The 16,136-nt window shown below is 43.2% G+C and overlaps 1 protein-coding gene across 5 annotated transcripts in view; it reads right to left on the minus strand.

Moving 5' to 3' along the window:
- crot (carnitine O-octanoyltransferase) overlaps nt 1-16,136 on the minus strand; it is a 71,701-nt gene that overhangs the window by 12,842 nt on the left and 42,723 nt on the right. For 3 of the 5 annotated variants that reach the window (XM_078538428.1, XM_078538431.1, XM_078538432.1), the window contains one exon: nt 1,349-3,416. The exons of 1 other annotated variant lie outside the window; for it this stretch is intronic. In XM_078538428.1, coding sequence (XP_078394554.1) covers nt 3,296-3,416 — 121 coding nt within the window. In that variant the 3' untranslated portion in view covers nt 1,349-3,295. Of the gene's footprint in view, nt 1-1,348; nt 3,440-16,136 lie in introns of those variants that run through there. One more of the 5 variants, XM_078538429.1, reaches the window with a different exon arrangement.

Raw genomic sequence — 16,136 nt, forward strand, 5'->3', positions numbered from 1 at the left:
CAGTGTGGCTCACTTATGCGTGCTAGAAGCCACATATATTCACACACAGGACCCTGTCCTTTGCAGACAGAGGAACATGTGTACACTTTGTACCTTTTTCATCTAAACAAAGGTTAGGGATACAGTCATTCCCTGGTTCATTCCTCAGGGCAATGCCTTGACCAATCAGAGTCGACCTGCCTGGTTTGAATTTGACCAAAGCTGAGCAGCTAACTGCTCCATGCTTCATTCTCCATGGCAATGCCTCCCCCAGTCAGAGGCCACTTGCCAACCAATCAGCACTCTCTTCTCATGCAGTATATATGTTCACCCATTACAGTTTAGAAATTTCTTGCAAGCTATCTGATGCAAGCTATTCTGAATTCATAAGTTCAATGAATACACATTCAGATATTGGTGGTGCGTCTAGATCGCCTTGGTATAGTGACAAGGTGCAAATGTCTATGGCTTCTTTGAATGGTACATTGGTGAACAAGTTTGCAATGTCAAGCGAGCACGCGGACACAGCATTGCTATCGATATGCAAGTCCTGTGGTCCACTTGCCAACCAATCAGCACTCTCTTCTCATGCAGTATAAATTGTTGTGCCCTCATTACATTTTGGTAATTTCTTATGAGCTATCATGAAGAGTGAGACACGAAAAGGCGAAATGTCTCTTTTTTTTCAGCAATTCCTATCTCTCTTTATTTCACCAACTCTTTACACCATTGTCCCTGGGTACTTCTTCAAATATTTGTTCTTGGGTTATCAACATTGCTGGCCAGGCAAACATTTATTGTCCATCTTTAACTGCTCTTGAGAAGGTGGTGGTGAGCTGCCTTCTTGAACAGCTGCAGTCCATGTAGTGTAGGTACACCCATAGTGCTGTTAGGAAGGGAGTTTCAGGATTTTGACCCAGTGACAGTGAAGCTACGGCGCTTTAGTTCCAAGTCAGTTGGGGCATAACTTGGAGAGGAACTTGCAAATGATTAACTGTCAAAAGAGTACTGCCCTTTAATAATGAAGCCCATGTTGTTTCTTACTTTTGCCTCCACCAATCCTTCGATCTTTTTGCCAATTATCTTCCCTTAGCTATTCCTATCCATTGGTCGCTGCAAGCCTGTATACAGCATTTTCTTTCTTTCCAAAGCATTCTTGCTTTATCACTTATTTATTCATTCCACAATTACAATCTTGTACAACCTTCACTGACCAGTAAACCTCCAACCACACCTTGGGTAACACCCATGTATACAACTCTGTGACCATTGCTGCAGGTGATCCATTTTATCCTCTAACTAAACAAGCCTGATTTGCAATGCAAATTAGCATGGCCTTATACTGTAAGCAATACCATTGGAGATCTCCTATTGCTAAAGGTCAATTTATTTTTAATGAACAATTACTGTCTATTTCCACATTGTTCAAGTACAGCAGTATTTCTCCAGGAGCAGAATGCATGCATTTAATTTCAGTAAGTAATGAAGAGGCTTCAATCCTATAGTCTTATTTTTTAAATGTAAAGAGAGAAAGATTAGTCAGTCTATTAGAAGTGCAACACCAATAAAAGAGTACTAATGGTTAGGGAGAAGGTGCCGTTCTTTTTTACAGTCTAGAGAAGAGCCCCAGGTCTTTTGTCTCCCAAGTGGTAGGGAAAGGGCATTTTGGAGAGTATGCAGATTATGGAAGTGGAGCCAATGATATAGGAAAGACCCGAAAAAGGGGATTACAAAACAGATTTAGGAGCAGGACTTCAAAAGGTGAACATCTTTAGATTGTTCCCTTGCTACATGCTAGAATGGGGAAGGATAAAAAGGTTAGAAAGCTTAACACTTCGTCCAAAGATGCAAATAAGTGTTTCAGGGGACCCTCACACTAATTCTAGGGAAGAAGGAGCTCTTATGCAACAGGTTACTTGCCAACAGGAAGAATGCTAATGAACTGGAATGATGGGTAAATAGGGATAAGTCATTTAAACTGGGAAGGAAGGGATCCGAAGAAATGCAAGCAAATAAAAACCAGAAGAGAAGGGAAAAATAGATGAGGCAAACGCACAGAAGAAAATCTAGCGAAATAAAATGAAGGGAATGAAAGAGAAAAGTCAAATTGACCAGGTATAAGCAGAACAAGGCATTAGCTCGGGAAAAAAAATCAAAGGGAAAAGGAATAGTGCTGAATACAAACAAAAAAATAAACTGCAGGGACCCAGATGAGTTCATTCGGCAGCGCTAAGTATTAACATAGGAAGCAATGCAGCTAACCTGCAGAATTTGGGGCTCTCTCACTGGCTGCTAAATCCTTTTTAAAAAAAACTTCTCCACTTCCAATGGACAATATGTGCAGTGAGGTACGAGAGGTAGAAAGTAAGTAAAACATTTGATACACTTAAATTTGAACTGTGGTAACTGGGAAAATAAAATTGACGCTAAACAAATAATTCACCAATTATCCAATTAGCACTTCAGTTATCACAAGGGCCTATTATCCATCATGGATTAAGACAATCTTTCACAGGTACTGCAAGCTAGTATATTTCAGTTTTGAAAAAAATCACATTTGATTAGTATGCACAGTTATTTTGCTAATTCTGCTTGCATGTTCAACCCGTACCAATTGGCGACTAACAACCATGCAGACCCTCGACACATTTCAATCTGTTGAGAGAGAAACTATTTCTTTAGAATGGGCAGCAATCACTATAGTCAGCTTCTTGCCAATGTTTCACCTTGGCAATTATCCAATGGATACTACAGAATTAAGCAAAAGATGCCCAAATTTTGCATCCTAGTGATGCAATTCAAAGATTAGTCCAATATTGATGTTCTACTTTACATACTAAACATTAAACAAATTCTTACTTCATATTTACATATCTTAAAAACATTTTTAAAATTCTAGACATTAAGAATCTCACTCCTACTTGCAGAATCCTAGATCCAAAAAATGTTTCTATGAAATAAACAGACTAGTTCTGTCAAGGATTAATTAAAATGAATAATTATTTGTGACTTTTTCCTTTTCAACACCATTAAAAGCTGAATCTAAAAATACAATGTGAAAATTGCCTTGTAATTATTCTATTTTTACTTCTGTGGTTTAAGAGTCTGCATTTTTTGCATTGTACTGTGCATAGTTTCAAAAATATTGCATTGATATTGCAAAGTAATGATTCAAAAAACATTGTTACTTCAAGTAAAGTTTTGTAACATAGACTTCATAGGAGATCATACATTAATTACTACCATATTAATGCAAATATGTAAAGAATTAGCATTTCAGAACATTTTAGCTGCATTTACTCCTTTTTGGTATTGCTTAAAGCTGGGCCGCTGTTGTCAACTTGATCATTTCATGAAAGGACTGAACTAGCCCCTTGTACAGTTCTTCTGCATCAGTCTCTGGACACGACTTCCAGGCAGAACAGGCTACGACAATCCTATTAAGGCAAAGGACAAAATTCTGCACTGTTAAAAGAACATTACAGTCTTCACTTTTCAAAAACAACACCATGTTCACGCCTGGAGTGAGAAGAATGGAATATTAATTTCATTATGAAGCAATCACATAAAAAAGCCATACAACATTGTGATACCCCACCACAACCACTACCATCCCCACCCCCGCCACACTAAAGGAGAGTGGCGGTTTAGTTAAAGGTCTTTTAATCTAGATGATTCAGGAAACATTTTATGGTATGATGTACCAAAGTTCTGCCCCACCTTTAGAGTTTAAGATTGGCCTCTCTTTCGGGAATAGCAAGGAGTCAGCATGTAAGGTGCTATGGATACATGTCCGCATTGTGCAATTTCATAACAAGGTGCCAGTATTTCTAACACACTATTCCATTATGCCACCTTTCATTCATAATTTTTATCCACAAAAATGTAGAAAATTGAATCTGCACATACATGTTATGCCTCTCAAAATGTAAACTAATACTTGTTATTTCAAAAACATAATTATTCCTAGTGTACTATTCAATTTTTATGCAACATAGATGAGATTTAGGCATTTAGTGGGCAAAGTCTCTCACGCTGAGTAACCTACTTTGTTAATGAGCTGACTGTGAGGCATAGATTAAGACTTGTTTAGGGGTTGGGAGGAGACAAAAGCTTTCAGAGAGCTGGCAAAAGGACTAGTTATACTAGTGAATATCAATGTTTCTGAAAGGAATCCTAGATTTTAAAAAGTCAGTTTGAACTATGTGCAATTAGCCACTTCAGAACTGTAAGAGCCAATTTCAGTGGGACAAATGTTTAAATATATTTCTAAAGGAAGGTGGTGACTCATGTCAAAAAATGACTGTTTCTGCTGACTAACTGCAGTATGTCCAAGATGGAGATCCAAACAATAGCATGATTAGAATATAGTAAAATCCTGAGTTGAATGAAACGCAACCAGGAATTCATTCCAATCCAAGTATCTTATTGTGTGTCAAGGAACTATCATATTTTTCCTAATATTACTGTGGGATACTTTAAAGCAGGCTTTATTTGGGTATGTGTATGGTTCCATCTGTGTGGCTAACTAGAAACGGTAGACTGCATGGTTTAAATTATCAAAGAAGTGAGGTGTAAAATGAGCATTTGAAATGGAGATGAGTAAGCTAGGGGTGAGGTCTCAGCAGACACAGTGTGAATGGAATTAGCATTTTTAGATAAGTGGAGAAGTGTCTGATTGGCAAAGGGACATAGAAAATGTTTACAACTGGCAAGATAAATAAGGCGAGGTTATTACTTTGATTTTTTTCCCCAAAAGTGCTGGCCATAATGAGAATGTGAAAGATTTTATATTCTGGAAAAAGTAACTTCTAAAGGTTGAAGCAATGGGATTTACAGATCAAAAAGGGAGAAATATATTTAAAGGAGGATGGAAGGCTATGTGAGGGGTGGCCATGTGAGATCTGGAAAGGTGATTGTGTGAAACAGGCTTGGGGAAAAAGCCTTGAGCCACCCTGAAGAAGTTTGCTTTCCAGTAACGAAAGTTGTGTTAAAAGCCTTTGGAAGTCCATTGTCCAGTGGGTGTTTGTGGTAATATTGCTGGATGACTTTATAAATTTGGAATCTATTTGGACTTTTGCTTTACAGGGGGTGTGTAGTTGTGAGCCTGGTTAAGTAGAAATTTTGGGAACTGTTATAACCGTATAACTGTAATCTTGTGTGTTTAAGTTTTTTTCTTTTTTTGTTAATAAATGTTTTAATTTAATCTTTAAAATCTCTAAAGGCGGTAGTGGACTCATTACTTCTGACATCAGTGCACAAGCCTTCTCATAATAAATATAAACAGCAAAATCGTTGTGATAGCGTGGCCAAGTTTCCCTTGTGGATTTGGTCAGCTTGGCAAATACCAACTGCCATATCATAACAGAATTGGGGGCTCTTTGCAGGATTTTAAAAATTCCTTGATTGGCTTGGAGTTGGTGAATCTTAAGGCTATGAGTTCGAGAAGAACATTGAACTCAGGAGCTGGTGTGAAGTGAGTTTAAAGTGGTTGGACTGCAAAAATGGCTTTAACAATTGCTAAGACTTTTTTGGGAGTAGAAGGTGTAACCCTGATTGGTTTACAAAAAGTAACTATGGCACAGTTAACAGAATTTGCAGATATCTTGTGGTTAGGACTAACCGCAGGGGCAAAGAAAGCGGACATTATTGAAGTAATACCACAGCATTTGAAATTGGAAGGAATACTGGGAACTAGTGAGTCACAGCTGGAGGTAGCGAGGCTTAAGTTACAAATGAAGAAGCCTGACCATGAACATGCAATGGGGATGAAAAACTTGAATTAGAGGAAAAGGACAAAGAGAGAGCATTTCAAAGAGAAATGGAAATGAGAAAACTTGATCTTCAGAAGGAGAAATTAGCATTGGAGGAAAAAGGAAAGGGAAAAAGAATATCAGCTTAAAAGCTGGAAGTTAAAAGAGACTTCAGATGCTGAGGAAAGATGTGGAAACAACCACTTCCAACCCAAAACCCAGTGGGGAGATGTTTAAGTTGGTGCAGGCTCTTTCGAAGTTTGATGAAAGAGATGTTGAGGCATTCTTTATTTTGTTTGAGAAGATAGCTAAGCAACTGAAATGATCCAAGAAATCTGGACATTGCTTTCACAGTCTAAGTTGGTAGGCAGAGCTCATGAGGTATATGCATCACTGTCAGAGGTATAGATGGATTATGATGCAGGCTATTCTGAGTGCGTATGGGTTGATTCCTGAGGCATACAGGCAGAAATTTTGGAATGTGAGGAAACAGCCTAGTCAGATTTATATTGAGTTTGGGAGAGTAAAACAGAGGGCAGAATCTAGCCCATGTCAGGCGGGCTCAGTGGGAGTAGTTGGGAAGCCGATTGCTGCCCACTTTCAGGGCCGGACCGAGATTTCATGCTGGCGAGCCAATTAAGACCCGCCCAACATGAAATGCGAGTGGCAGCGCTCAATGCTGCCTGTGTGGGGGCTGAGTGGAGGGCGAGCGGGGTGAGCATGAACTGCGCACATGCATGCGGGTGAGCACTTGAAAATCTCCTTGCCTCAGGGAGATGAAGCGTTTTTTTTAAAATAAAGATTTGAAAAATATAATGAAACATGTCCCCACTCATGTGACTCTGTCACACGAGCAGGGACATGTTATTAACTAAATTTTAAAACTTTTATTATTTTATTTTTATTTGCTTTTGGAAACCTCATCCCGCCTGTGGATGAGGTTTCCAAAAAAATGCAAAGGCTGCTTGGTCTTTTCCCCTGCCTACCACCCGTAAAGTTGGACAGGCAGCGAAAAATTTAACTTACTTGATTCTTTAATGGACTTAACAGGCCTTTTAATTGTTAGCGGGTGCACTGCCGACTCCGGCGTGCGCCCACCGACTGAACTAGTGCACAACTGTGCGTTGATGTCAGGATGCTCAACCAACGTCAACGGGCATCATTTCACGCTCAAGTGGGTCGGGTGCGTACCCGCCCGCTGAGCTAAAAATTTTGCCCAAAGTAATTTTGACCGGTGGATATGGGCATTAAATGTAGAGACAACATATGCAATTCTTAGAGAAGTAATTCTTTTGGAAGAATTTAAAGATTCAATTCCTTCGGTAGTTAGAACTCATGTGGAAGAAGAGGATTAAAACAGCTAGGCAAGCAACAGAGATTGCTGATGAAAATGAGTTAGTCCATACCTCTAAACCTTTTTTTTGTCATCCTTTTAAATCCGAGAAGGGTAGGAAATGGGAAGAGAAAGGGTGGCAGGGAAGAGAAGGAGCAGTTGGAAATTTTCAGCAAGTTTCTCCTCAGACCAGAATGGAAGGTGTTAAGGGTAGATGTGACACTTGAAAACTTAAATGCTTTCACTGTAATAAGGTTGGGCACACAAAGTCAATGTGTTGGAGATTACAGGGAAAACCTATTGCAGTAACTGGAACACAGAAAAGTTCTGGAAATGAGAATACTGTGGGTTCTGAGATCCAGAAGCAAAAAAAAAAAGTGGTTTGTGTACAGGTGGAGCAGGAAGAATCAGTGGTAGTTAAAGAAGTGGGAATGTGTTCACAATTTACACAAGGGAGTTCTGAAAGGCAGGCTACAGAAATGTTTAAAGATTTTGTGTGTGAAGGGAAAGTGTTTCCATGTGTGCAAGGTAGAGCAGGCAAAGATGTTAAAATTTTAAGGGCTACAGGGGCTAGTCAGTCCTTAATGTATGGAATAGTGCTATTTGTTGTCCAGAGGGAGTATTGCAGGAAAGAGTGGTAATAAGTGGAATTCCTGGAGATGCTAAACCTATTCCACTGTGGAAGGTAAATTTAAAGAGTAAATTGAAAACATGAGAGCTGATTGTTGGAGCAGTGGAAAAATTGCCCATTGTAGGGATTCAAGTTATCTTTGGTAATGATATAGCTGCGTCACATAAGTTGGTGATGTCTGCTGTAGTTGAGCAGCCTGTGGAGATGCATTCAACAGAGATGTTGCAGAAAGAGCATCCTGGATTGTTTCCAGATTGTGTAGTAATGAGACCACAAACTCACAGGTTGAAACAGGAAGAGGAGGAATCTAAAAAGCAGGGAAAGGATGCTGACATCCAATTAGCTGGATCTGTCTTCGAAAGGATTGTTCAGGAAGAGGTGGTTGAAGAGAATGAGGTGGAAGTGTTTAGCTCAGTGACATTGGTAGAGTAATAGCAGAAGGATTCACAAATAAAGAAGTTATATCAGACGCCTTATTTGGAAACAGAAGTAAAATGTATTCCAGAATGTTATCACTTTAAAGGTAATGTGTTAATGAGGAAATAGAGACCATCTCATATTCCAGCAGATGAGAAGTAGACGGTAACACATCAAATAATTATACCATCTGGATACAGAATTGAAATATTGAGAGTAGCTCATAAAATTCCAATAGCTGGACATTTAGGAATTAGGAAATCTCAGGCTAAAATACATTTCTATTGGCCTGGACTTCATAAAGTTGTAGTCAAATTCTGTAGATCATATCACACATGTCAGGTGACAGGAAAATCTCAAGCAGTGACTAAAACTGCACCTTTAGTTCTGATTCAAGCATTTGAGGAACCTTTTACCAGGGTCCTGATTGATTGTGTAGGGCCCCTCCCTAAGACTAAAAGTAGAAATCAGTACTTGCTGACAATCACAGCTGAAGCAATACCTTTACAAAATATCACAGCAAAGAGAATTGTATAGGAGTTGACTCAATTTTTACAAGATATGGGTATCAAAAGAAATACAATCAGATCAGGATACGATTTCATGTCACAGCTGTTTAAACAAGTACTGGAACAGCCTGGGGATTAAACAATTTAAATCATCAGCTTATCACCCTGAATCACAAAGAACTTTAAAAACTATGATGAGAGCAGGTCTGGGATCGGGGATTCTATTCTTCTTAGTGCTATTAGGGGTGTCCCTAATGAATTGACAGAATTTAGTTCTTTTGAATTAGTCTATGATCATGAAGTAAGTTTAGTTGATTCAGGAGAAACTAGTGGATCGGAGTTCAGAAACTGCTCGCCTGGATTATGTTTTTTTTTTATGATTCGTTTGTGGGATGTGGGCGTCACTGCCTCGGCCAACATGTAGAAGTCAACCACATTGCTGTGGGTCCGTGATCACATATAGGCCGGACCAGGTAAGGATGGCAGATTTCCTTCCCTAAAGGACATTAGTGAATGAGATGGGTTTTTATGACAATTGGCAATGGTTTCATGGTCATCGTCAGACTTTTAATTCCAGATTCTTATTGTATTCAAATTTCACCATCTACTGTTTGAACCCACATCCCCAAAGCATTATTCTGGGTCTCTGGAATACTAGGTCCAGTGACAATACCACTATGCCACCACCTCCCTAAAGGCAGAATTCAAAGAAAGATTGAACAGAGCACGTGAGCTAGCTAACAAACATTTAAAGATGTCACAGCAGGTGATGAAGACAAAGGCAGAAGAGGGCAAAAGCTCAAAGTTTTGTTGCTGAGGAAAATGTGTTAGTTTTGTACCAGTGTCAGGTGAAACATTAAAGGAAAAGTTTAGTGGTCATTACAGGATTGAAAAGAGACTGAGTGAAGTAAATTATTTAATAAATACTCCAGATAGAAGAAGCAGAGGGTGTGTTATATAAATATGCTTAAAAAGTACTTTGACAGGAAGATAGCCAAAAGGAAGGGTTAGTAATGGTAGATAAGGAGAAAGAGGTAGAAATGAAGGATTCTGCAATTGACTTTCATCTAATCAAATTGGATAATGAAGCGGTACTTAAAAATTTAAATGTAACATTGAGTTATCTTCCAGACAAGTGTCAAAGTGATTTGGAGAAGCTATTGCAGTCACACAAAGCCATTTGTGGGAATAAGCTGGGGAAAGCAAATTTAGCTACATGATTTTTTTTTATTCATTCACAGGATGTGGGCTTTGTCCATCCCAAGTTGTCCTTGGGAAGGTGGTGGTGAGCTGCCTTCTTGAACTGCTGCAGTCTGTGTGGTGTAGGTACACCCACAGTGCTGTTAGGAAGGGAGTTCCAGGATTTTGACCCAGCGACAACGAAGGAACGGCAATATATTTCCAAGTCAGGATGGTGAGTGACTTGGAGGGGAATTTCCAGGTGGTGTTGTTCCCATCTATCCCCCTTGCGCTTCTAGATGGTAGTGGTTGTGGGTTTGTAAGGTGCTGTATAAGGAGCCTTGGTCAATTTCTGCAGTGCATTTTGTATATGGTACACACTGCTTTTACTGTGTGTCAGTGGTGGAGGGAGTGAATGTTTGTGGATGCGGTGCCAATCAAGCGAGCTGCTTTGTCCTGGATGGTATCAAACTTCTTGAGTGTTGTGGGAGCTGCACTCATCCAGGTGTGGAGTATTCCATCACACTCCTGACTTGTGCCTTGTAGATGGGGGACAGGCTTCGGGGAGTCAGGAGATGAGTTACTCATCACAGGGTTCCTAGCCTCTGACCTGCTCTTGAGGCTGCATTATTTATATGGCTAGTCCAGTTCAGTTTCTGGTCAGCTCCCAGGATGTTGATTGTGGGAGATTCAGTGATGGTAATGGCATTGAATGTCAAGGGGCAGTGGTTAGATTCTCTCTTGTTGGAGATGGTCATTGCCTGGCACTTGTGTGGCATGAATGTTATTTGCCACTTGTCAGCCCAAGCCTGGATATTGTCCAGGTCTTGTTGCACTTGGACATGGACTGCTTCAGTATCTGAGGAGTCGCGAATGGTGTTGAACATTTCGTAATCATCAGCGAACATCCCCACTTCTGACCTTATGATGGAAGGTCATTGATGAAGCAGCTGAAGATGGTTGGGCTGAGGACACAATCCTGAGGAACTCCTGCAGTGATGTCCTGGAGCTGAGATGACTGACCTCCAACAACCACAACCATCTTCCTTTGTGCTAGGTATGACTCCAACCACCAGAGAGTTTTCCCCCGATTCTCATTGTCTCCAGTTTTGCTAGGGCTCCGTGATGCCACACGCGGTCAAATGCAGCCTTGAAGTCAAGGGCAGTCACTCTCACCTCACATCTGGGGTTCAGCTCTTTGGTCCATGTTTGAACCAAGGCTGTAATGATGTCAGGAGCTGAGTGACCCTGGCGGAACCCAAACTGGGCATCAGTGAGCAGGTTATTGCTAAGCAAGGGCTACGTGATAGCACTGTTAATGACTCCTTCCATTACTTTACTGATGATCGAGAGTAGACTGATGGGGTGGTAATTGGCCTGGTTGGATTTGTCCTGCTTTTTGTATACAGGACATACCTGGGCAATTTTCCACATAGCTGGGTAGATGCCAGTGCTGTTACTGTACTGGAACAGCTTGGCTAGGGGCATGGCAAGTTCTGGAGCACAAGTCTTCAGTACTATTGCCGGAATGTTGTCAGGGCCCATGGCCTTTGCAGTATCCAGTGCCTACAGCTGTTTCTTGACATCATGTGGAGCGAATCGAATTGGCTGAAGACTGGCAGCAGTGATGCTAGGGCCCTCTGTAGGAGGCAGAGATGAATCATCTCCTTCTGGTTGAAGATTGTAACAAATGCTTCAGCCTTATCTTTTGCACTGCTGTGCTGGGCTCCCCCATCATTGAGGATGGGGATATTTGTGGACCCTCCCCCTCCAAGGAGTTGTTTAATTGTCAACCACCATTCATGACTGGATGTGGCAGGACTGCAGAGCTTAGATCTGATCCGTTGGTTGTGGGATCGCTTAGTTCTATCACTTGCTGCTTATGCTGTTTGGCATGCAGGTTGTCCTGTGTTATAGCTTCACCAGGGGCAGGATTTTGAATTTGGCATGCGGGCGTGGTTGGCGGGCCTGTGAGCGGCCAGGAAACGGGCTGCCGCCTGCGATTCGCCTTCGAACGCCAATTCACGGCCAGCCAGCGTGAAAGGCTCGCTGAAATGCTCAGTGCTGCCGGCACAGGGTTGGGGGTGGGGGGACGACGCCAAAGGCGGCGCAGGCTCGGGGGAGTGCTCACAGTAGCTTCCCTGAAGACAGAGAGCTGCCTCAGGGAGCTGAAGGATCCAAAAGCCATAAACAAAGATTTTAAAATGGCGAAAAAAATGTCCACGCATCAGAATGAGTCACCTAATTATATGGATGCTGAAAATTCTGTCCAAACATAATGATAACATGAAAGATTTTTTTATATCCTGGGAAAAATAACGTCTAAAGACAAGTTGAAACAATGGGATTTACAGATTAAAAAGGGAGAAATATATTTAAAGAAGGATGGAAGGCTGTATGAGGGGTAGCTGTGAGAGATCTGGAAAAGTGACTGTGTGAAACAGGCTGGCGGAAAAAAAGCCTCTAGCCACCCTGAAGAAGTTTGCTGTTCAAGTCACCAAGATAAAAGCAAAATACTGCAGTGGCTGGAAATCTGAAATTAAAACAGAAAATGCTGGAAAAACTCAGCAGGTCTGACAGCATCTGTGGAGAGAGAAACAGAGTTAATGTTTCGAGTCTGTATGGCCCTTTGGAAATCCATTTGTCCAGTGGGTGCTTGTGGTAAAATTGCTGGATGACTTAATAAATTTGCAATCTATTTGGACTGTTGCCTTAAAGGAGGTGTGTGCTTGACAGTCTGGTTAAGTAGAAATTTTGGGAACTATTGTAACCGTGTAACTGTAATCCTCTGTGTGTTTAAGTTTTTTGTTAACAAATGTTTTAATTTAATCGTTAAAATCTCTAAAGATGGCAGCGGACTCATTACTTCTGACTTCAGTGCACAAGCCTTCTCGTAATCAACGTGAAATGCAAAATCTTTGTAATAGCTTGGCCAAGTTTCCCTTGTGGTTTTGGCCAGCCTGGCAAATGCCACCTGCCAGATCATAACATGTGTTATAAATATAGTTAATTATAGGAAGGCATAGCTGGCCTTTTTGCAAATGAAAGAAGTGGTTAATAATTTAAACAATGAAAGGGTAACCTTTTATCAATTGCAGATGCTGAAAAGCTTGTTACATGGTTTTTCTTATCTGTGTTATTCCATGAGTTATGCAACCTTTTCTGGGCATTGTGAAAATAATGGTGTCTTTTCCAGATACTCAGTGGGCATCAAGAGCCTTACATCTAAATTGACTTCTCTACCTAGAACTCCACTGCTCAAGACATCAAATGATTTTTAAACCCAGAAATAAAACATATTTTAAAATCAACATCCTGAATCTGAACTTGTATTGAAGACTTGGGGCGGAATTTTCCCAAATTTGCACTAAGTGCAGTAGCGGGCGGGCAAAATAGCGTCCTACCCGCCGACAACGATGGTGGGTTTTCACGCCATTTCATCCTAAACTCGCCACACTATTTATGCATTCCTGGGAAACACGCCATTTCCTCCCGCTATTACCCAGCCATTGCATCACGCCGGCCGCCATGTTTAAAAGGCAGCTGCCAGCACGCCACTCATCGCTACAAGCTCACCACCGCTGCCCGGTAGAGATGGCCGGCAAAGGAAAAAGGGCCACAGACCCCGTAGTTTAATGACTGGTTCCTTGAGCGACTGTTCGATGCCATGGAGGCCTGCCGGTATGTTCTGTACCCTTGCTCTGGCCGCAGGAGGGGTGGCAATGTGGCCAATCGGGCTTGGGAGGTGGTGGCAGCGGTGGTCAGCACCAATGCCCTTCAGAAGAGGACAGCCACTTAGTGCCGCAGAAGGATGAATTATGTCTCCTGTTCCACCAGGGTAAGTCACTCTTTTCATCACTCTCAACTCTCACACTCACAAACCCAGCACACATCCATAGGGCCCTCACTCACTGCCAGTTTAAGGGACATCACCATTCACTCTCTCTTATACACAACTTCATTGTCCTCAGCCCATTCATGGGACCACTCACCACCCGCACAGGCCAAGCACATTTATCATCTGGCCTGGCAGATGTCCTGCTTACACTTTCTCCATCTCTATCCATGCAGGACAAGCTGGTACACAACAAGAGGGTGAGGTCACAGACCAGTGGCGGAATGCCTGAAATCAAGGTCCTCACGGACTTTGAAAACAGAGCCATCCAGCTGGCCGGCGATGACCGGGACCGGTCCTGTGCTGGCGGTGAGGTTGGCGCTGCTTTACCAAGTGAGAATCCAGCAGTGCAACATCCGTCAGATAACCATGCTGTGAGTGATGTGTCCTGTTTCACAAGCCACTGCCATGCACTAATTATCTATCCTTGCTTCCGCAGGCACAGCTGCCAAACAGCCGACAGAGTCTATGACCAGGGTATCTAAGCAAGCCCCAAAGCAACCTCTGAAAAGGAATCTGAAGGCACCCTCCTCGAAGTTCTGTCACAGTGCTCACCCACACCCTCCACCAGCACAGAGACACACACTTCGGTGGGACCTAGCTTTAGAATAGACATGGGATCACAATCTGGTGAGCGCATCACACTGTCTGATCCACAGCAGGCGGAGGCAGGTACTTCCCAGGTCCCAGGCACTCAGGGGACTGCTGGAGGCCAGAGTCTGCTGAGTCCGAGTCAGATGACAAGCCTCTGGACTCGGTCACGTCACAGTTGCTGCAGTTGCAAAGGCAAGCTCGGGACCATCAGAAAGGGATGTCTGCTGCACGCCTCAGATTGCAAGGAACAATGGAGGAGTCTGCCCGCCTTCAGGCTGAGGTGATAGTGCCGGCATGCCAACACACTGAGGTCAACACTAGTAGGAACGCAGCCTCCATGGAGACCTTGGTCCAGGATGTCGCCCCTGCATTGCTGTGTGGGCTCAACTTCATCACTGGCGGCATAGTTGGCCTCCAACAGTGTGTACGCGAGAGGGGTGCTAAGCAGCTCAGTCTCACTCCAGCTACTCCTTCCCTTCAAGGAGTCAGCCAGGGGCAATTGGGCACCCATAGGGAGGAGGATCAGCAGGTGTGCACTCCGGGCTCATCCTTCAGGTGACTCCGGGAACGATCGGCCCATCCGAAACCCCTCTTCCTATGACCTCAGCAGCTGCAGCTCCACAGGCCGAGGAGGGTGCCACTGCCACACAGCAGGACCCCGAAAGCAGTTCGGGGCCCACCAAGTCTCGGCTGTCCACCAAAGTCATCACAGACAGGGCGTCGCACTCAGCAGGCCGCCTCCACCTCTGCTGTGGATGTCCAGGGAGCACCAAGACTTAGATGCAGTGTTAAGAAAGTTAAGGAGAATGAACTCTTTTGGAGTCAACCAAATAAACTAAATTAACAAAAGTTAAGGAGAATTAGTTCACAGCCTGGGCACGGGTGTTAATCACTTGTACATACTGTTCATTATTGTCAATAAGCTCTCAAGAATGTCTCCCTACCTGTGGCTCCTTGTTCTGATGAGCAATGTTCTTGTCATTCAGATTTGAAAACTTTCTGAACAAGATAAAGGTAGGTGTCTCAGTCCAGGGCCTCTTCCCTGTTCTCTGTGCAGCCTTCAGACCAAAGTGATGGTCCAGCCTCACACTCCCTGGAAACATTACTGATGCCTACACCTCAGCAGCGCAGGTCATTGCTGCCAGAATATAGTGGGTAGGCACCACAGAGCTCTCTCATTCTCTCGCTGTGTTCTCAGCACCTTTAAGGAGGGGCTGGCCCCCATCTCTTCAGCATCTGTGACCACTGGTGCTGTGCTCCAGCTCCTGAAGGGCTCAGGTGCTGAAGGCAGACAAAGCATCAGATGCTTCTAAAGTTTCTTGGCCGCGTGTCTATGATGTGGCCCTGATCAAGGAGTGCAAGCGAGCTGCCCTCGGCCAGACAGGAGTCAGACATTCTCAGAGGCTATGTGAAGATTTATGGAGTGTCCTCACTAGATGTCGTCATCATCCTCCTGCAATCGAGCAACTATTAGGGCCTCCACGGCATCTCCATGACAGGAGCATTCTCACAGAGGGTATTCGCGCACAAGCCAGACTGGAGTCAACCTCCACTTATCTAGCAGCTATGAGGGCCTCACGAGCGCGCCTGCCTTGTCTAGCTAGTGCGTGGGCCTCATCCCTGTCATTGTCAACTCCAAGGACCTCCTCACCCTCATCCCTGTCGGCGTCCTCCTCATCAGAGGAGATGTGCAGCTACTCCATCTCCTCCTCAGCCAGTTCATCTCCCCTTTGGGGTGCCAGGTTGTAAAGGGCGCAGATGACGACGATGATGCGTGACACTCTCCACGGACTGTATTGCAAGGCTCCACCAGACTGGTCCAGACACCGGAACCTCATCTTCAGCA

Source organism: Cetorhinus maximus, chromosome 3 (genome assembly GCF_964194155.1).
Source record: "Cetorhinus maximus chromosome 3, sCetMax3.hap1.1, whole genome shotgun sequence".
In the NCBI taxonomy this organism is placed as follows: domain Eukaryota; kingdom Metazoa; phylum Chordata; class Chondrichthyes; order Lamniformes; family Cetorhinidae; genus Cetorhinus; species Cetorhinus maximus.